At 42.1% G+C, this 22,988-nt stretch overlaps 1 protein-coding gene across 2 annotated transcripts in view; it reads right to left on the bottom strand.

Annotated features, from left to right (window-relative positions):
- The window catches only part of LOC124038321 (transmembrane protein 117-like), a 62,697-nt gene that overhangs the window by 35,857 nt on the left and 3,852 nt on the right, over positions 1 to 22,988 (bottom strand). For both annotated transcript variants that reach the window (XM_046354056.1, XM_046354065.1), the window contains exon 3: positions 485 to 617. In XM_046354056.1, coding sequence (XP_046210012.1) covers positions 485 to 617 — 133 coding nt within the window. The remainder of the gene's footprint in view (positions 1 to 484; positions 618 to 22,988) is intronic.

Below are 22,988 nucleotides of genomic sequence, written 5' to 3'. Positions count from 1 at the left end.
AAAACAAACACATGGTAAATCATAAGCCCTCGACCCCGCAGCTGGCTGGATAAAAGGATACATTTTCTATCTCAGACTGACTGCCACATCACAATGCTCAAATGGATTCCTGTCACTGGCTTGATGTGTGTGACTGACATAGCTCTGCAGCTGGTTACCCACTAAGTGTAGGTAAACCAGTGGAGTAGAAGGTAAAGGGGAAGCCATCTTGACTGATGTAATCAATAAACCAAGATGGCCGACCTGATCATCATTGAAGTGTTATGGTGGTGCTGAAGTTGAGCTTTCAGGTGCCCTCCCTTCACTCCATCTCCTCCAACCACGACTCAAAGTCTCGACGTGATTGATCAGACTGAGACTCAGCCTCCGCTCAGGTGAGACGCTTGGATCTATCACACGGTTAACTCGAAGAGAGAGAGAGAGGTTCTAACAAATGAAAGCAGTGAGAGAATGAGAGAGAAGGATGAGACATTGAGTGGCTTACCCCATGCTTCCTGCCATCAGGAGGATCAGGTTGTAGATGTGTGAGAAGATGAAGAGGAAAAGGATGGTGCTGAAGAACATGGTCATCCAGGAGCCGTGATCCTCACGGAACATTTTCAGACGCAGATAACGACCTATATGAGGGCATGAGGAGAAGACACCTGTTCAGTGGCAGGCTCCATTCACAGGGCAGTCTATTCCCTCAGTCAGTTAGTGGTTGTGTCCCAAATGGCACCATGTTCCCTATATAGTGCACTACTTTTGACCAGAGTACTTTTTACCAGGGCCCCTGGTAAAATTGGGAATAGGGTACCGTTTTAGATGCAACACTGAACCAGGACATATGATGAAAGTATGGGCTATGTTCATACACATCAATAACCATTCCATCTGTTAGAAACTCACCCTTTATGTATTGTAATGATGATTAAAGAACATTCTTTTTGTGACCAACTTTTTATTTAGTTTTGTCATTTTTCTATCTTTTTTTCATAGTTACAGGTTCCCCCAAAATATAATAAATCCATTTAAAGATAGCCATCTTAGAGTCAACATATTTTTTGCAGGAGTGCTGCCTGTCAGCAGTAATCTTCTCTGAGATTCAAGGGACTATCAACGTTAAGTAACATAATAGATGGAAAGCATTGAATATTTCAATTCATGCACTTCCAAATTCATTTTGTAACTTTTCCCCAGAAGCATTTAACTACAAGGTACTCCCTGTGCCTACCTGAACTCTCTGTGACTATCTGAACTCCCTGTGCCTACCTGATTTAGGGGACACAGTGAACAGTTGGGGCCAATTTGATCTTAAAACTTTCTTCTGGTGTTAAATACAGTCTTTGAACTATTGTCTGTGAACAATTGATAGTCTGGATTACAGGATACCAAGGTCATATTTTTACATTTCATCTGTGGGCCATACTTTTTTAATGGTTATCTCAGAATATGAGCTTTCTAAAGTTGTTTATATATTATAGAGATCAGTGCTTTCGGGAGCCCAGATCATTTATTTATACATCCCATCATTGGATGTTTCTGTATTTGGGTTTCCCTAGGAACTCCATAGGCCAGCATAGCTGACCTAAATTGTAAATATAACAAATTTGTTGCCGGGTAATGTGTATGTATCTTTCAAATATTGTAATGTTCTAAAACCATTACTGTCCATGTTATTGATAAGGGGACGGATTCCGCATTTGGACCAATAGAGGGATACAAAAGGCCTCAAGGCATTATTGTGAAATATCGGGGCATGGATATGCCATTTTGATTCCCAGTTACATTGTTTTTCTAACATAAATAGTGTGAGCAATAATAGGATGAAAGAGTAGTTTACGGGGTAATAGGACACACAATAGTTTGCTCAATACTCAGCCAGAAGAGTCATGTCTAAACCAATTCAGGAAGGCGTGAAACGCTAAAGCCTGAATATACACTTTAAAGTGTTGTACAGATAGTCCTCTTTAGTCGTTCCCTCTTTGTATACTTATTCATTTTGTCTGGGATCGTTTGCCTTCCCAGATACAGTTGAAGTCGGAAGTTCACATACACCTTAGCCAAATAGATTTAAACTCAGTTTTTCACCATTCCTGACATTGAATCCTAGCAAGAATTCCCTGTCTTAGGTCAGTTAGGATCACCATGTGAAATGTCAGAATAATAGTAAAGAATGATTTATTTCAACTTTTATTTCTTTCATCACATTCCCAGTGGGTCAGAAGTTTACATATACACTCAATTAGTATTTGGTAGCATTGCCTTTAAATTGTTTAACTTGGGTCAAACATTTCAGGTAGTCTTCCACAAGCTTCCCACAATAATCTGGGTGAATTTTGGCCCATTCCTCCTGACAAGAGCTGGTGTAACCGAGTCAGATTTGTAGGCCTCCTTGCTCGCACAATTGTGATACAGTGAATTACAAGTGAAATAATCTGTCTGTAAACAATTGTTGGAAAAATTACTTGGTGTCATGCACAAAGTAGATGTCCTAACTGACTTGCCAAAACTATAGTTTGTTAACAAGACATTTGTGGAGTGGTTGAAAAACAAGTTTTAATGACTCCAACATAAGTGTATGTAAACTTCCGACTTTAACTGTACATTTTAAAATTGCACTATGAATTTTGCACTATGAATTTTATCTCAATAGCCAGAAGGGGGAGCCATTGGAAGAATTGACCTACAGAAATTCAGCCATGGCAATATTCATTTTGACAATAGATATTCTTCAGGTTAAAGTAACTGGGATATTTTTCCATCTATTGAGTTCAGATTGAAATCAAATCAAAATCAAATCAAACGTATTTGTCACATACACATGGTTAGCAGGTGTTAATGCAAGTGTTACATCAAGATACATTACATTACATCAAGATGGCAAGATGCAGTAGATGGTATAGCATACAGTATATACATATTAGATGAGTAATGTATGGTATGAGAACATTATATAAAGTGTCATTGTTTAAAGTGGCTAGTGATACATTTAATTACAACAAGATGGCAAGATGCAGTAGATGTTATAGTGTACAGTATATACATATGAGATGAGTAATGTAGGGTAAGTAAACATTATATAATATAAAGTGGCTAGTGATAAATTGATTACATAAATATTTCTATTATTAAAGTGGCTGGAGTTGATTCACTATGTTGGCAGCAGCCACTCAATGTTAGTGATGGCTGTTTAACAGTCTGATGGCCTTGAGATAGAAGCTGTTTTTCAGTCTCTCTGTCCCCGCTTTGATGCTCCTGTACTGACCTCGCCTTCTGGATGATAGCGGGGTCAACAGGCAGTGGCTCGGGTGGTTGTTGTCCTTGATAATCTTTATGGCCTTCCTGTGACATCGGGTGGTGTAGGTGTCCTGGAGGGCAGGTAGTTTGCACCCAGTGATGCGTTGTGCAGACCTCACTACCTCTGGATAGCCTTCCAGTTATGGGAGCAGCTGCTGTACCAGGCGGTGATACAGCCCGACAGGATGCTCTCGAAAGTGCATCTGTAAAAGTTTGTGAGTGTTTTGGTGACAAGCCAAATTTCTTCAACCTCCTGAGGTTGAAGAGGCGCTGCTGTGACTTCTTCACCACGCTGCCTGTGTGGGTGGACCATTTAAGTTTGTTCGTGATGTGTACGCCAAGGAACTTAAAACTCTCCACCCTCTCCACTACTGTCCCATCAATGTAGATTGGGGGCTGCTCCCTCTGCTGTTTCCTGAAGTCCATGATCATCTCCTTTGTTTTGTTGACATTGAGTGTGAGGTTATTTTCCTGACACCACACTCCGAGGGCCCTCACTTCCTCCCTGTAGGCCGTCTCGTCGTTGTTGGTAATCAAGCCTACCACTGTCGTGTCGTCTGCAAAATTGATGATTAAGTTGGAGGCGTGCATGGCCACGCAGTCGTGGGTGAACAGGGAGTACAGGAGAGGGCTGAGAATGCACCCTTGTGGGGCCCCAGTGTTGAGGATCAGCAGGGTGGAGATGTTGTTACCTACCCTCATCACCTGGGGCGGCCCATCAGGAAGTCCAGGACCCAGTTGCACAGGGCGGGGTCGAGACCCAGGGTCTCGAGCAACAAAATGGAGTCGTGGTCAGCTTTTCCGAAGGGAGGGCGGTGGAGGGCCTTACATGCGTCGCGGAAGTTAGAATAACAGTGGTCTAGGGTTTTGCCAGCCCTGGTAGCACAATCGATATGCTGATAGAATTTGGGGAGCCTTGTTTTCAGATTAGCCTTGTTAAAATCCCCGGCTACAATAAATGCAGCCTCAGGATATGTGGTTTCCAGTCCAATGAAGTTATTTCAGTGTCGGCATTTGATTGTGAGGAATTCTAAGTCAGGTGAACAAAAGGACTTGGGTTCCTGGATGTTGTTATGATCACACCACGTCTCGTTAATCATAAAGCATACACCCCCGCCATTCTTCTTACCAGAGAGATGCTTGTTTCTGTCGGCGCGATGTGTGAAGAAACCAGGTGGCTGTAGCGACTCAGATAGCCTGTCTCGAGTGAGCCATGTTTCCGTGAAAACAAAGAATGTTACAGTCTCTGATGTCTCTCTGGAAGGCAACCGTTGCTCGGATTTCGTCTACCTTGTTGTCAAGAGACTGGACATTGGCGAGTAGTATGCTCGGAAGCGGTGCGCGATGTGCCCGTCTGACTTGAGCGTTCTGTTAAAGTTTCTGTCAATGGTTTTATTTAATTAAGGAAATATATATACTCCCAAATATTTAAAATGGGAAGCGATTGGGGTTCCATGAGTAGAGATGGAGTCCGTCCTCCATCGGGGTCTTGAGAGGCAGTAGGGCTAACTTGGTTAGATTCATTTTAGAATTTGAGATTAAGCTAAATGTATATATGACCTTCAATGCGTTTGGGAGCCATTGAGATACATTGTCTAGATAGAGTAAAATATTGTCTGTGTATAATGAAATGAAATTGTCAGTAGACTTGAGAGAAATTGGTGTTATTTCCTTCGATTTATGCATTTCCTGGGCCAGAGGTTCCATGGATAATACAATTGAATCTCCGTATCTGCTGTTTCCAGTGATTCTGAACAGAGCAGTGCAGATACTGCCTGTTATGACTATGGCTGAGGGATTGACATTTTTTTATCTTTGATTGATTCATTTGGATTCTGATAGTAATTCCCCTGTTTCAAATTCAACAGTTGATTAAAGAACATTCTGAAGCGCCATTTCCTCCTTTGAAACAGATTTTCACTGCAATTTATTTTGGTGATGAACTAAGCCTTGCAAAATGAACTTGAGTGTTCTAAAATGGTACCTGTTTAGTATATAAAGTCAGAGAATATCACTGGTCGGTGCTCTTTGGTATATCACAGACCACATCATGTTTTCCACAAACTCTTTTCAGCAATCTGACTGAGACCCTGTTGTGTTCTGGCTGGCTGGCTGGCTTGTGTTCCACGAGGACAGTTCAGCATGATTAGATTGATTATGCAGACATTTATGACCTGTGGTGTTTTTCCATTCTTCTGGTTGGGAATCAAATTACTAGGAAAGATCTCTCTGCTAGAGCATGAGATTGATTCAGATAGTCCACCTTCTGCCCTGAATACATAATCACAGCAGGCCTCTGGTGCCAGAGATCCTCTATACAGTTGATGAAATTCCATTACACCACTGTTCTTCTGGATTTGAATGAATCGATTGGTTTAGCTAATGCAAGGATGGACTGCGTTGCTCACAAAATGATCAACTAAGTGCACAGTTCGTAATCATTTTGACAGCCATCTATATCAGATGAAATGTTATTTGTGGCAATGATAGGAATAGATGTCAACCAAGCAACTTAATCCATACGACAACACAACACTAATCATACACATGTTGCAAGTAGTGGCTTAAACCAATGTCATTGCAAAACAGAAAATGATAATTCATTGGATATGTATAATCAAACTGTAGCTAGTGTGTATAACAGAATGTTCTATCTCCCTCCTGCTGCTCGGTGCTCATACAGTACAATGCCAGTATGTCCCGTGTCATTGGCCCTGACCCCAAGTCCTCTTTCCCCACGGGGAGGCTGTACTGTTGCTAACACAAGCAGCAGGCTTTCGCTCCTTCTGATTTCCCCTCAGAAAGCTCAGCCAGTGCCGATACCAGCATAGCAGCACCATGCTCTCAGGCACAACTCTTTGTTTTGGTCTCCCCCAGTCAGTCAGGCTATTTTAGAGATACAGCCCCTGGGGGTAGTGTTTTGTTGTGTCAATACTCAGATGTTCGAGACAGGACACCACTGCTCCATTTATTTCCCCATTACCACAAGGCCATGCTCCCTCTCTCTGAACGCCTTACATGCTGTTCGATCTCAGCTCGCTCACCTCATTCTCCCCATAAAACCAAAGCCGCTGCGACTGCCTCAGAGAGGTGGAGTCCCCGAATGCTGTTTTATGACCATAATGAATGACACTTCTGTCTCTCCAGGCGTTGCCCTGGGTTTTCATACTGCAATGCATTCTTATACAGCCGTTGATACAGCAGACAAATTAAGGTCTCCACTACATAAAGCACCATGTACTGTATAAGAAGAGCTGGAGTACCATTTACATACAGAACAAAGAGATTAAATTGGCTACATTCCCTGTCACCAAATTGTGTTTAACCCCATTCAAACAGTTGTGAAGTGGTAGATGCATCGATGTGCAGGTGCCTAGCTAGTGTGGTTTGTGGTATTTTGAGGTTCATCACAGCTCCATAATTGAATTGGTTTGCACGGATGAACTTAATTGCCTGTAGTGCCAATGAGCCCCAGCTCTGCAGTGTGTGTACCAGCAGATCTGACTCTTAAAGTCGCCAGCGCAGCCAGCTAGCACGGTGGCGAGCTCCCTTCTCGGAGCCAATCAGTGTAGGATTTAACTAGGGGTGATTCTAGATTATTCAGCGGACTGCCTTGAGTCACCACACCTCCCCTCCTTAGAGGCCCGATAACGAGTGATTCATGAGCCACTTCTACACTGTTCAGCTAGGCTGGACACACAAACATGCACACAGGCATGCACACTGGCACGCACACACTTCCATTTCTCCAGATGTTGGTCGCCTATCAAAATTCAAATGTGTGTGGTTGTCTCCATCTAGTGGTGATATAGTGATATTACCACAGAACTGACAGAACTGATGCTGAATTGGAGAAGAAAAAAAAGGTCTCCTTCTTCAATTACACAGGATTCATACTGACCACCATCTAAATGTGATGTGGAAATCGTTAAATGTGATACGCGCATGACCACGGTGGTTTCCACTGTTTAAATCTAGCAGACCAGTGGAATAATGAATTATAATTTGACATTAAACAAAGGTCATGGCACCAAAACAGGATTTGAAAAGACGCGAGAGAAGAAAAAAACCACTCCAATCCGGTCGGTTAACAAGCAGGCACGTTGGTGCCAGACAGCTAAAATACAAACACACCGTGACAAACTGGAGCAGGCAATCAATCAAACACACACAGACACACAGTGGGAGTCACAGCCCCAGACTGATGAAAAGGACACAGCTGGTGGAGGTGTTCTGACTGACTGACTGAAGGAGGCCTGAGACCCAAGCACGGTCTCTCCTGTCATCATGATACCAATCATCAATAACTCTCTGCTTATTAAACAGGGTAAGAACTCTCATTATTTCACACTCACTTTATGATTCAGATACATAATGATGAATACATGTAAGGATACATACACGTTGTATTTTTTCCCCCAATATGACTGTAGTTTGTGGCCACCAGTATTTATGGTTTAATGTGGTCTTTTGAATGGGTATAATCTTCATTTTCTATCATATGTTTTTCAGTATGTTTGGAAAGTTTTTTGTTTGTGTGAAAGACCTCATAAAAAATGTTAAATGTCCACATAACAAAGAAAATGACTTAAAAACCTCACAATAGTGAAAACCTTTAGGGTATGCCACGTGAAGATCAGAACTTGTCTTCGCAACTCTGAAAATAGAAAACTCTTCTGGCAGTCTGTTGAAATGTGATCAAAGTAATTGTCACCTTCTGCTTGTGTGGTCAACACAAGGGTCATTCCACAAAAAGAGTGCCTCCTGATATTTTAAGTAGAACTTGTGCACTACTATTTAATTGTAAAAGCGTTACATTAATATATCGAATGAAGTGCCCTTTATTATACACATGGGAAACTCAATAAATCAAACAATTGTATGAAATAAACTTTCTCAAGTGCAAAGATTCCCTCTTTGACTTTAAGGAGGAATTGAATCCACTTAATTAAGCTCAACATTTTTCTAAGTTTTCACTATCATTGTAAAGCCAAAGTTATTTGGTTGCTTTGACAAAGTCATTCAAGAAGATTATTATTTATGTGGTTAATGGTTCATTTACTGTCTGTTCCTCATTTTAAAGTCATCCCTGTTACATGAACTGAACTCTCTTTTTAAGATGGTGAAACTATTACTTTTTTCTATCAAAAGAAACATTGAACGTCTAATAGTCAAATCATAGTGTAAAAGCAGGTGAGCTGGTTCTACTCTGTTCGGCCATTTTCGGGTGTTTTGGAGTAGAAAACTGAGTGGGTCGAGCATAACATGTCAACTCTGTTACCAATAGATAGTCAGGCTAGAAATGTTTTCACAATCGCACTTTTTTTGTGAAGCTTACATTCAATTGATACTCCCACACAACAAGCTTCAATTCCCCCTGTCAAAGGGGGTTTCATGGCTGATTCAAGATTAAATTGTCAACCCTGTTAGGGTCAACCGTTACTTTATTTGGCACATAACAGGCAATTACTATAGTCATTTTTTTATTTAACCTCTCGAGATGGGGAAAACGTGTTTATGAAGTTGAACATGTGCTCTTTACAAAATAATGTTAAAATTAGGTGAAATCAAACGTTTTTTGGGACCAAGTTAAACTTCTCAAAAGGCACCGAATTGGTGACACTACCCTTCAATAGCCAGTCTCTGATTGAAGGCAAACAATGTGTTTCCATATTGGAGTGGAATCCAGGGTTAATTATTCCCAGCACATGCAGTACAACAGCCAGGCTGTCACTTCCTGGTGACTGGGCACAGGACTGAGGGGGTGGACGGGGCTGAGAGTGTTTAGAGACAGACAGGCAGGCGACTCTACATTAATCTATTTATGATAATGGTATATCCTCGCTGAACCTTGGCTAGAATAACCTTGATGTGGATAAATTGAAATGCAAAAGTAATTATATATGGCATGAAAGACCACCCTTGATACTACTTAACATATTTTGTTTTTATACTGTATTAAGTGATCTTGTAAAATGCCCCATCCCATAACATGTTTTTTTAAATGGCCATCTATTGTCTTTCCTCAGCCCACACAGTGCCATTCCTGCCCCTGAACCAGTCGGAGGCGTTCTGCAGTCGGTTTGAGAATGGCCAGTGGTACTGCTACATCATCTTGGTCCTCTTCACCTTTGCCCTGCCCCTGGGCATCCTGGGTAACGTGGCAGCGGTGCTAAACTATACCTGCTTCAGGAGGACCAGCAGTCTGTCCACCAGCAACGTGTTCCTACTCAACCTGGCCCTGTGTGACTCAGCCTGGACCCTCACCCTGCCCTTCACCATCTACTTCAGCCTCCAGAGGTCCTTCCACAGGGACATCCAGATCTTCTGCCAGCTCAAGAAGATCTTCTTCAACATCAACATCTACGGGAGTATCTTCTTCCTCACTCTGATCAGCTTTGACCGCTACGCCGGCACCGTGCACCCCATCAGCTCCCTCAGGTGGTGGGACGCTTGTAAAGCCAAGCTCTGCTGCGCCTGCGTCTGGATCTTCCTCTTCCTGGGCTGCATCCCCGAGCTCTTTGTGACCTTCGTCTTGCAGAGACCGGGGAACGTGACCGTGTGCATGGACCACATCCAGGGTCCGTTCGTCTTATTCAAAACCATGTCCATCATCAAGACTCTGGTGGGCTTCGCCTTGCCATTCAGTGTCATGCTGGTCTTCTACGGGATGACGGTGCAGGTTTTACGGGGCCTCCCTCGGGGGAAGAGGAGAGGTGGTGGGGGTCAGTGGGTGGGGAAGCCCCTGATGCTCATCACCGCCGCTCTGCTGGTGTTTGTGGTGTCCTTCGTGCCCTACCACGTCATGATGATGACCCTGGTGTTTATGAGGATCAACGACCAGGTGACTCCGGCCAACGTGCACGTCCTCTATGCCTCTTATGAGTTCTTTGAGGCCATGTGTAGTGTGAGCAGCTGCCTGGACCCAGTGCTGTACATCCTGGCCAGTGACAGGTTCCAAAAGAGACTGCAGGCCCTCAGGAGGGGCCAATATAGGGGACTGTGCTGTAGGCGTAGCAGGAGGGTAGCGGTGGAGGGCTGACGAAGGATAGAGTCTCCTACCATAGTTAGTTATCCTTATTCAATTAAATGAATTCATTAAATAAATAAATAAATTGTGATCTAAAAATACACATATTGACATGTCTCTGAGAGATTGCCTCTCACAACAGATATGCCAACCAAGTGTCTGTGTTAATCTAAAGAGCCAGAAAAAAGGGCTGAAAAAATGGGGACCTTTGCCAGAATTGAACATGTTCAAGATAAAACAGAAACGGTAATGAGAGGAAATGTTGCGGTTGGGGAACTCAATATCCTCTGACATCAGAGATGCACTGACACAGAACACAGTGCCTTCAGAAAGCATTCACATCCCTTGACTTTTTCCACATTGTTTTACAAAGTCTGATTAAAATGGATTTAATTGCCATCTTTCTTCAACGATCTACACTAGAGGTCGACCATTTTATCAGAATGGCCGATTAATTAGGGCCGATTTCAAGTGTTCATAACAATTGGAAATCTGTAATTTTGGACACTGATTTGGCCATTTTCTTTTTTTAAACACATTTATTTAACTAGGCAAGTCAGTTAAAAACACATTCTTATTTTCAATGCCGGCCCTAGGAACGGTGGGTTAACTGCCTTGTTCAGGGGCAGAACGAGAGATTTTTACCTTGTCAGCTCGGGGATTCAATCTTGCAACCTTACAGTTAACTAGTCCAACGCTCTAACCACCTGCCTCACATTGCACTCCACGAGGAGCCTGCCTGTTACGCAAATGCAGTAAGAAGCCAAGGTAAGTTGCTAGCTAGCATTAAACTTACCTTATAAAAAACAATCAATCAATCATAATCACTAGTTAACTACACATGGTTGATGATATTACTAGTTTATCTAGCGTGTCCTGCGTTGCATATAATCGATGCAGTGAATATTCGCGAACCTAACCATAAACATCAATGTCTTTCTTAAAATCAATACACAAGTATATATTTTTAAACCTGCATATTTAGTTAATATTGCCTGCTAACATTAATTTATTTTAACTAGGTAAGTTGTGTCACTTCTCTTGCAACAGAGTCAGGGTATATGCAGCAGTTTGGGCCGCCTGGCTCGTTGCGAACTGTGTGAAGACTATTTCTTCCTAACAAAGACAGCCAACTTCGCCAAACGGGGATGATTTAACAAAAGTGCATTTGCGAAAAAAGCACAATCGTTGCACGACTGTACCTAACCATAAACACCAATGCCTTTCTTAAAATCAATACACAGAAGTATATATTTTTAAACCTGCATATTTAGCTAAAAGAAATCCAGGTTAGCAGGCAATATTAACCAGGTGAAATTGTGTCACTTCTCTTGCGTTCATTGCACGCAGAGTCAGGTTATATGCAACAGTTTGGGCTGCCTGGCTCTTTGCGAACTAATTTGCCAGAATTGTACATAATTAGAACATACCATTGAAGGTTGTGCAATGTAACAGAAATATTTAGACTTATGGATGCCACACGTTAGATAAAATACGGAACGGTTCCGTATTTCACTGAAATAATAAACTTTTGTTTTCGAAATGATAGTTTCCAGATTCGACCACATTAATGACCTAAGGCTCGTATTTCTGTGTGTTATGTTATAATTAAGTCTATGATTTGATAGAGCAGTCTGACTGAGCGATGGTAGGCACCAGCAGGCTCATAAGCATTCATTCAAACAGCACTTTTGTGCGTTTTGCCAGCAGCTCTTCGCAATGTTTCAAGCATTGAGCTGTTTAGGACTTCAAGCCTATCAACTCCTGAGATTAGGCTGGTGTAACCGATGTGAAATGGCTAGCTAGTTAGCGGGGTGCGTGCTAATAGCGTTTCAAACGTCACTCGCTCTGAGACTTGAAGTAGTTGTTCCCCTTACTCTGCAAGGCTTTTGTGGAGCGATGGGTAACACTGCTTCGAGGGTGGGTTCCTGGTCGAGCCCAGGGAGGAGCGAGGAGAGGGACGGAAGCTATAATGTTACACTGGCAATACTAAAGTTCCTATAAGAACATCCAATAGTCAAAGGCATATGAAATACAAATGGTATAGAGGGAAATAGTCCTATAAATACTATATTAACTACAACCTAAAACCTCTTACCGTGGAATATTGAAGTCTCATGTTAAAAGGAACCACCAGCTTTCATATGTTCTCATGTTCGGAGCAAGGAACATAGACGTTAGTTTTCTTACATGGTACATATTGCACTTTTACTTTCTTCTCCAACACTAAGTTTTTGCATTATTTAAACCAAATTGAACATGTTTCATTATTTATTTGAGGCTAAATTGATTTTATTGATGTATTATATTAAGTTAAAATAAGTGTTCATTCAGTGTTGTTGTAATTGTCATTATTACAAATAAATAAATAAAAATCGGCAGATTAATCGGTATCAGGTTTTTTGGTCCTCCAATAATCGGTATCGGTATTGGCGTTGAAAAATCATAATCGGTCGACCTCTAATCTACACAAGATACTCTGTAATATCAAAGTGGAACAAAAATGGAAAAATAAAACGAATATATATTGATTAAATAAGTGTTCAACCCCCTGAGTCAATCCATGTTAGATTCACCTTTGGCAGCAATCACAGCTGTGAGTCTTTCTGGGTAAGTCTATAAGAGTTTTCCACACCTGGATTGTGTAACATTTGCCCATGAATCTTTTCAAAATTCTTCAAGCTCTGTCAAATTGGTTGTTGATCATTGCTAGACAACCATTTTAAGGTCTTGCCATAGATTTTCAAGCAGATTTATGTCAAAACTGTAACTTGGCCACTCAGGAACATTCACTGTCTTCTCGGTAAGCAGCTCTTATGTAGATTTGGTCTTGTGTTCAGGTTATTGTCCTGATGAAAGGTGCATTAATCTCACAGTCTGATGGAAAGCAGACTAACCCAGGTTTTTCACTAGGATTTTGTCAGTACTTAGCTCCATTCCTTTTCTTTTTTATCCTGAAAAATTCCAGTCCTTAACGATTACAAGCATTCCCATAACATGATGCACCCACCATTATGTTTGGAAATATGGAGAGTGGTCAAAGTACATTCGGAAAGTGTTCAGATTCTTTCATTTTTCCACATTTTCTTACATTACAGCCTCATTCTAAAAACAATTAAATATGATTTTTTACTCAATATACACACACAATACGCCAATAATGACAAAGTGAAAACAAGTTTAGACATTTTTGCACATGTATTAAATATAAAAAACTGAAATACTTTATTTACATAAGTATTCAGACCCTTTGCTATGAGACTCAAAATTGAGCTCAGGTGCATCCTGTTTCCATTGATCATCCTTGAGATGTTTCTACAACTTGATTGGAGTCCACCTGTGGTAAATTTAATTGATTGGACAGGACTTGGAAAGGCACACACCTGTCTATATAAGGTCCCACAGTTGACAGTGCACGTCTGAGCAAAAACCAAGCCATGAGGTTGAAGGAATTTTCCGTAGCGCTCTGAGACAGGATTATGTCGAGGCACAGATCTGGGGAAGAGTACCAAAACATTTCTGCAGCATTGAAGGTCCCCAAGAACACAGTGGCCTCCATCATTCTTAAGTGGAAGAAGTTTGGAAACACCAAGACTTCCTAGAGCTGGCAGCCTGGCCAAACTGAGAAATCAGGGGAGGGAGGTGACCAAGAACCTGATGGTCACTCTGACAGAGCTCCAGAGTTCCTCTGTGGAGATGGGAGAACCTTCCAGAAGGACAACCATCTCTGCAGGACTTCATCAATTGGGCCTTTATAGTAGAATGACGAGATTGGAGATGTTGGTTAGAGCTGCCTTGGAGCAAAAACACTCACAAAAACACTCACAAAATTATGAGTTTGCTATTCACAAGAAGCATTGCATGATGTGAACCATGCCCCAAACAAAAGAGATCTCAGAAGACCTGAGATTAAGAATTGTTGACTTGCATAAAGCTGGAAAGGGTTACAAAAGTATTTCTGAAAGCCTTGATGTTCATCAGTCCACGGTAAGGCAAAGTGTCTATAAACGGAGAAAGTTCAGCACTGTTGCTACTCTCCTGCAAAGATGACTGCAAAAGCACAGCGCAGAATGCTCAATGTTAAGAAGAATCCTAGAGTGTCAGCTAAAGACTTACAGAAATCTCTGGAACATGCTAACATCTCTGTTGAAGAACCTACGATACGTAAAACACTAAACAAGATTGGTGTTCATGGAAGGACACCACGGAAGAAGCCACTGCTGTCCCCCAAAAAACATTGCCGCTCGTCTAAAGATGGCAAAAGTGCACCTGGATTTTCCACAGCGCTACTGGCAAAATATTCTGTAGACAGATTCAATTACAGTTGAGTTGTTTGGAAGGAACAAACAACACTATGTGTGGAGTAAAAAAGGCACAGCACACCAACATCAAAACCAATATGGTGGAGGGAGCATCATGGTTTGGGGCTGCTTTACTGCCTGGACAGCTTGCTATCAGCCACGGAAAAATACATTCCCAAGTTTATCAAGACATTTTGTAGGAGAATGTTAGACTATCTGTCCCCCAATTGAAGCTCAACAGAAGTTGGGTGATACAACAGGACGACCACCCAAAACACAGAACTAAATCAACAACAGAATGGCTTCAACTGAAGAAAATACTGGAGTGGTCCAATCAGAGTCCTGACCTCAACCGTTTGAGATGCTGTGGCATGATCTCAAGAGAACAGTTCACACCAGACATCCCAAGAATATTGCTGAACTGAAACAGTTTTGTATAGAGGAATGGTCCAAAATTGTGCAAAATTGTGCAGGTCTGATGCCCAACTATAGAAAACATTTGGTTGAGGTTATTGCTGCCAAAGGAGGGTCTACCAGTTATTAAATCCAAGGGTTCACATACTTTTTCTTTCCAATGTATGTGTAGGGTACAAGATGAGGTGGTCATTCAAAAATCACAGTAAACACTATTATTGCACACAGTAAGTCCATGCAACTTATTATGCGACTTGTTACTCCTAAACTTATTGTGGCTTGCCATAACAAAGGGGTTGAATACTTTTATTTAACCTTTAACTAGGCAAGTCAGATAAGAACAAATTCTTGTATACAATGATGGCCTACCCCAGCCAAACCCTCCCCTAACCCAGATGACCCTGGGCCGATTGTGCACCGCCCTAACCCGGGACTCCCAATCCCAGCCGGTTATGATACAGCCTGGAATCGAACCAGGGTCTGTAGTGACACCTCTAAAACTGAGATGCAGTTCCTTATAGACCGCTGCGCTACTCGGGAGCCCAACTCATATGACATTATGAGGTATTGTGGGTAGGCCAGTGACAGAAATCTATATTTAATCCATTTTAAATTAAGGCTGTAACACAACAAAATATGGAAAAAGCCAAGGGGTGTGAATACTTTCTGAAAGCACTGTAGGCTACTGCAGTCACAGACTGTTATTGTCACAGTGTTCCAGAGTAATAAAAACACCAACTGATCAAATATTTAGCTGCCAGTGACAGGGCACCGAGCTGGACATGGAATCAACCCAGGCATGAGATCAAATATTGAGCTTTGAAAAAAACAACCTTAGATTAATAAAGATATCAGGACTTAATTTAATCAATCTATAGCCGACATACAGCCTTCAGATAGCCGGCCTACCACAGCTTCTCCTTTTCCATCCCACATACGATATAAACAACCCAATTCATTTACTTACTGTTGGGTCTATAACTGTGTGTCCTGTTTTGTGGTATTGCACCATCAAGTGGTTGTTTGTCCACTCAAACACATCCAGAACAACCATTACTGCCCTCCTTAGAGACCATAAAACAGATAACTTCCCTTTAACACAATCCCACATGGGCTGGATAGGAGAGAGAGAGCCCTGCTTCACTCCGCCTGGATATCTGAGTTCACACCGCAGCCCCGTCATCCATCACACCGCCAGCTGTGTTACACTCGCCACGGGAATTACCATGACAACAGCACCAGGGTCTCCAGAGCTACAGCCCACGGTAACTACAAGTCTTCCCAATAAATCAGACACAGGCGGACAGATGTGGCAACTCGCCCTTCTCTCTCTCTAACTCTCACCTTCCCGTTCTCCCCCCTTCCATCTCTCTATCCCTCCCTCCACTGAGAGATGGAAGGCAGCACTTCCAGCGCCTGGCTGAGGCTGCTTCAGAGACGGCTGACTGGCCGAGCTAAGCTACTGTCAGAGAGGCTTGTTAAATCATTTCCCCAGTCATTTATGGCAAGGATAAGAGACTTCAATCATCCTAAGTAACCAAGCAATTTCCTTTGCCCATTTCATTTGTTTGCCTCCTCTCTCTCTCGCTCGCTCGCTCGCTCTCTCTCTCACACACACACACAAACACCTGGACCGTTTTAATCTTTCATTCAAAGCAAATGGATGTTTCGAAGGAGTTTACTCTATGAAAATAACACTTTTTTTTTTTTTGCTTTTCATTGTCAGAATACAGTACTAATGTTGTTATGTAAAGATCAACATTTGGTGAAAGCGGGGGTTACCTATTCATGTTGCAGTGTGGATGAACATCTTCACTATTTACAATTAATCTTGGACATTAAATATTCTGAGAAAGATAATGTGGTAGAGAATGGCCGCGCAAAATGCATCAAAAAAAGGATTCGCTCTAAAACAACAACATGCCTATGTAGAAAGATAGTGGCACATTCCCCTCTGGCTCAATACTCTGCTACACACATCAATATTACATTTACAACCCATCAGTCTCAACACAGCTGCAGTCTGCTGGTCCATGTCTTAAATGCACTGCTGTAAACCACATTAAAATCATAAGGGCATTGTTCAGTCCTGGCACTGTTACAATATTTAGTGTGAAAGGCCAGCATCTGAGGGCAACTAATAGAGGGAGGTCTGAACTGAACTGTTTCTGTATATTAAATAGAGGATACAATGAGGAGGCATAGGGTTATATACATTATATTTCACAGAGGCGCGCACACACCACACACTTAAACCCACACGCTCAAGCAAACTCTGACACTTGGCCACCAGTAGCACCACACACAGAACAATCTTACCCATAATGCACCACTGTAACAACATGTGACAGGAACCAGGTGGCATCCCTGAGACTACAGCTACAGCCAAGGATCAGGATCAGGCAGGAGGAGCAGTGTTTCAAAGGTGAGGGCGCTTTGCTTTAACAACAGATCAACCACAGGCACCATTCACACCAGGTCATTGACGTTAACTTGGATTTTTTTTAAATCCTAAATTGTCAAAGTCTAACAACAACAAGAAACTGGGTCTCCCATTTCAGACTTTTCTCAAGCGGTTTATACTGTTCTGATTGGCGGTGTGAGCTGGAAAATCCACCACGATGACTCATATCAAAGAAGCCCTGTTCCCATAGTACTGAATGAAAGATGAATGATCTTGGTTTGACACAGTAAAAGGTACTTCCATGGTCGGTGGGATAGGCTTACTCCTGATAGGATGACTGGACTAATCCTAAACCGGGACCATTACTCTGCTCAATTTACAATGCTAAACATTCCCTGGGAACGCAAGCCTTGGAAAACGCACAGGAAACAAAGTGGCAGACATTATGTTCATCTGAAACTGGTGCGGCACAACAAAGAATGAGAAGCGGCTTCTATTTGCATTATCTTGATGAAAAGGTGCCTTGTTTTACGATGAAAGCTGGAAGCATTAAATACTGAGTGCTGGATCAGGGAAGACGGGGAACAAGTATGCTGGATGTACTGTACAACTACTGGTCAACCTGAAGAAGCACAGTGATGCCAAAATGTTACCCTATAAATGACTGGGAGGATATACATATGGAGTGTGTGACTCTCTTTGATGTTATAGTTTACAGTTTATTATCCCTTAGTCACCACCTCTACACTAAATCATTTTATCTGGGTGTGCGCCAGCTCATGGTTTTTATTACCTACTGGTTAACAACACAGATGATGCAGAATACCACATCTAATACAACCTCACATGGGCAGATAAAACCAATTCCCCATGTCCTCGTTTTATTTTTTAAAAGGTACAGAGGCAGCCAAGATCTCACTGTATGGCCAGAAGACATGCCACTCAATGGGAGAGCACATAGCCTTGAGTGGCTGGCTGAAAGAGCATAGGTTGTCCATGTGTCTGGGAGGTAGTCTTAACCCGCATAGTCTGTCACGAACCATCCATCACCTTGCGCTGTGTGCAGCGTGGCTGGCTGTGCTATCGGAGAATTAAAATCCAAACCCCCTCTGCTCTCACCACCTCCTCTCATTCCCCTAGATAGCAGCCGACGTTATTGCTAAGACAACAAAAGCCGTGAATATTTGGAATGGGAACAAAGTATTGTGTCACAAATGCATTCATGTATGAGTGTGTTCCGGTTAAGTCGCGTATAGTCCTCTGTGAAGAAGCCATATCGCCAGTGGGAGGTGGTGTAATTCACCGTAAAATGAGTGGTTGTGATATCCTGATTTTTCTAGGCCATCATAATGATAAATGATGCAGCGGAATGTGTCAGCAAGCAAAACAATGTCTGTTTTCCATTTAGTTACAAATTGATACTAATATCAGCATGGGTAACGCCATCTATTATGCAAGAAAGACAAGGAGCTTCATTTGGAAAAAGGAAATACCAGTGCTCAGATAAAGAGCTTGGCATTTACCGTACAAAGACTCTCATTACTATATAATACTTTTGTCCTATTTATTCTTCATAAATAAGATATTACTGTACATGTAGTGAAGTAGGTGTGCATGGCTACACATCATGTGCCTGTGTTAATGATACATCATGGATGATATCTCTTCACACAAAGTCACCGTGGGCATCAGTGGCTCTTCTCTGTGCTCTGCTCGTCACTGATTTTTAGGATTACATAACAGCGTTGCAAATTTGTTGCGCTGAACGCCCCTTTGTCCCTCGCCATTGCTCTTCATTTTCAATTTCTATCTCTCCCTGCTTCTCTCTATCGCACACTCACTCAATCCCACACATACACCATCTGTTCCCTCTGCACTCTGTGCTCTGTGCTGCTCTGCTCTGTGGCCTGTGAAGTGCATTAGTCCTACCTGGCTCCAGCTCTAAAAAGAGAGAGCCCAGCGAGCACATTTGGTTCCTTGGAAGTTGTGGGAGCGTATGTTTTTGGTTTCACATTGGTTGTGGGAACGAAGCCATGTGTTTCCTGACCAGTAAAACATTCTGATAACAGGAGTGAACATTTCACCTGTTCTGGGAACGTTTGTTTTTAGGTTGCAGGGGGTTTCTCAGAACAAGTTTTCCTGGGAGGTTTAATTAACGGTCTGATAATTAAAATGATAGGTTATTTGAAGGTAGTTAAACAAGATTCTGAGAACATTCTCTAAATGTTGTGAAAGTTTTGTTATGGTTATTATTGAACAATTACTTAACACTAAAAAGACATTAAACATTAAAAATGTTAAGGCTATTTGGAGGTTTTGGGATATCTTCCTTAAAACGTTCACTGAATGTTTCAATAAGACCTTTGATAACACTGCTTGCTAAGTTTGGGTTACAAAGCTGTTCCTTTTTGTCTAATCAAACAGACCCCATTTCAAAGGAAACAAGCACCATTAAGATTAGGTGTGGCCAATTAGTGGTCGTGGTCATCACACATGAACACACTTTCCAAGATACAGAATGTTTATGTTTTTTTTAAATATTCTGAGAACGTTCTCTGAAGGTTACTAAAAGTTTTCTTGTGGTTTTTATGGAACGTTTTCTTCATGTTCTAACAACGGAATTTAAGAGCTAATTTATGTTATTGTGAAGATTTCAAATTTTTAGAACATTCCCAGAACTAAATTTTAAAAAAAGAGAGCCATACCCAGCTAACACACACATTCTGAGAACCATATGTTTCTTAGAGGTTGGTGAGAGTGTGGTTGTCCTATGGTTATTTTGTATACAACCTTCCCATAACATTTCCTACAGGTTTTCTTGTGTTTTTATTTCAATTAATGTTCTCAAATTGTTCAGAGAACTTTAAGAAACAACGTTCTTCTGTGGGAATTTCAGTACAATGTATTCCTCATGGTTCTATTTAAAGCCATGTTATCAGAACATTCAGAGAATGTTAAGAAATAACGTTCTTCTGTGAGAATTTCTATACTTTTCTGCATGGTTCAATGTAAAGTTATGTTCTCAGTACATTAAGACAACATTCCACAACAACCACAAGAAATCATTAGTAACAGTCCCCCAAAAATTCTAAGAATGTTATTTATAAAAATATGCGTTCTGTTCTCAGCATCAACAAAACTATCTATATCTTGTTAAGTGTGTTCAGGTGTGGTGAAACCCACTAATTGGCCACACCTGATCTTAATGAGTGCTTGTTCCTTTGAAATAGGGTCTGTTTGAATAGACTAAAATGAACAGCTTTGTATGAATTAAAAAAACAAGGCATACTAGCTCCATCCTGGTAGTGCACTGGACTAATCCATTGGATAGAGAGCAGAAGATCATAGGTTTAAATCACACTGACCACATGCCACAACAAAAACAGAAATGTGTTTGCATGATTAATGCCTAATCAAATGAATTTCCATGTGTCCTACCGGTGCTTGGAGTTCAAAACTGTTGACCTTATTTTTTTTCTCCCCTTAATCAGTAGTTTGTCTTGTCCCATCACTGCAACTCCCGTATGGACTCGGGAGAGGTCAAGAGCCATGCATCCTCTGAAACACAACCCTGCCAAGCCACACTGCTTGCTTAACTTGGAAGTCAGCCACACCAATGTGTCAGAGGAAACACCGTACAACTGTGTCAACGTACATACGCTGGCCCGCGTGCGCAATGTGACAAGGACATCCCGGCCAGCCGGCCAAGCCCTCCCCTAATCCGGACGACACTGGGCCAATTGTGAGTCGCCTCATGGGTCTCCCGGTCACAGCCAGCTTTGACACAGCCCAGGATTGAACCCAGATCTGTAGTAATGCCGCACACACTGCGGTGCCTTAGATCGCTGCACCACTTGAGAGGCCCCTAGCTAGCAGTATTATTAAAAGTCTTATTGCAACATGCTAGCTGGGTATCCCACACCATTCCTAGAACATTGTGGTAAGGTTGTATGCAAAATAACTATAGGACAACCACGCTCTCACCAAGCTCTAAAAAATATATGGTTCTCAGAACATTATGTGCTAGCTGGGTTTGAAAGGATTATAATAGAGACATGAGGTTTGGACCACAGGAGATTGGAGGCACCTTAATTGTGGAGGATAGGCTCATTGTAATGGCTGAAACAGAATCAATGGAATGATATCGAACCCATTCCATTCACTCCATTCTAGCCATTATTATGAGCCGTCCTCTCCTCAGCAAACTCCTGTGGTTTGGACCATTGGCTTTCTCAGTGGATTATCTACACAATTAACATATTATCTTACCCATTGGTCAAAATATTAGTTTTTGATTGGACATATGGTTCTCAGAACGTTATGTGCTAGCTGGGAAAGGAGCAGACAGTCTACTTTGCTTTCTGTTCTTTCTGTATACCCTGAAGCCCTGGGCTTTAAGTATAGAGCGCTGACCTGAATACACTGCCCTCAGAGGAAAGCCACACTGAGTACCGATTGAAGACCACGTGACAAAATTCCTAGCAATTATGAAAGATCAACAGAACTGTAGGGCTGTAAAAGCATTAAAAGATGCCTGCTTTTGTGTAGGAGTAAAAAAGCTAAGTGGATTCAAACTCTCACATTTAGTTCATGTGAAAATTAACAGTGGAGGCATCCAGGTATAAAAAAAATAAGTAATTCAGAGGATAATTCAATAGATTAAGGCTTGGAAGATGTGAGAAGGACAGAGCAGCTATCAGAAATATACCCATTCATTAGCATAGAGGAAGCATAATGGGAATTTTCCCTTTCCCGACTTAAGTGAAGACTACAATTCTAAATTTACCGAGCAGCAGCACATGGAATAGTCATGGTCCCCTCGGATTCTATTTATGCTCTGTGGAGACAGTCAGAGACCGGAGAGACTGTAGAAAGATCAACCATGCTGTGACCCCCACTAATTATAGGCATTAACATCTCATCTGAGGAAGAAGGCCCGGCCAATATCCCGGGTTAAGTGAGCGGGAAATGGAAGGAGTGAGTTACAGGAAGTCATCTGAGCCCTTTCACAGAGTAAACAGAGGAAGTGCCAAGGTAGGGTCACAGTCAGTGGCAGGTCTGTGATATGCAAAGGAGGGAGGTGGGTGGGTGAGAAGGGAAGACAGAGGGGGGTGGCAGGGAGAAGTGGAGGGGGAGGTGTATGTAGTCTGAAAAGGGAGGAGAGAGGTAACAGAGTGCTGCTGTACTGTGTGGCTCAGTTGGCAAAGCATGGCATGTGCAATGCCAGGGTTGTGGGTTCGATTCCCATGGGGGAGCAGTACAAAAATGCATGCATTCACAACTGTAAGTTGCACTGGATAAGAGCATTGGCTAAATGACAAAAATGTCAAGTGTAAAAAACATGTGGAAGGGGTGGAGGTATAGGTGGCATGGGAGTGAGGAGATAGGGGGTGGTGTGGGAATGAGACAGAATGTGTGAGGTGACAGAAGAATGGAGGAGTTGAGGCTGATCAAATGCAGTAGAAGAGGATGGAGGAGTTGAGGCTGATCAAATGCAGTAGAAGAGGACAGGAGGATGGAGGAGTTGAGGCTGATCAAATGCAGTAGAAGAGGACAGGAG

Source organism: Oncorhynchus gorbuscha, linkage group LG01 (genome assembly GCF_021184085.1).
Source record: "Oncorhynchus gorbuscha isolate QuinsamMale2020 ecotype Even-year linkage group LG01, OgorEven_v1.0, whole genome shotgun sequence".
NCBI classification, from domain to species: Eukaryota; Metazoa; Chordata; class Actinopteri; order Salmoniformes; family Salmonidae; genus Oncorhynchus; species Oncorhynchus gorbuscha.
Note: the sequence above shows the minus strand (reverse complement) of the source record. Positions and strands in the feature narration are given on the sequence as shown.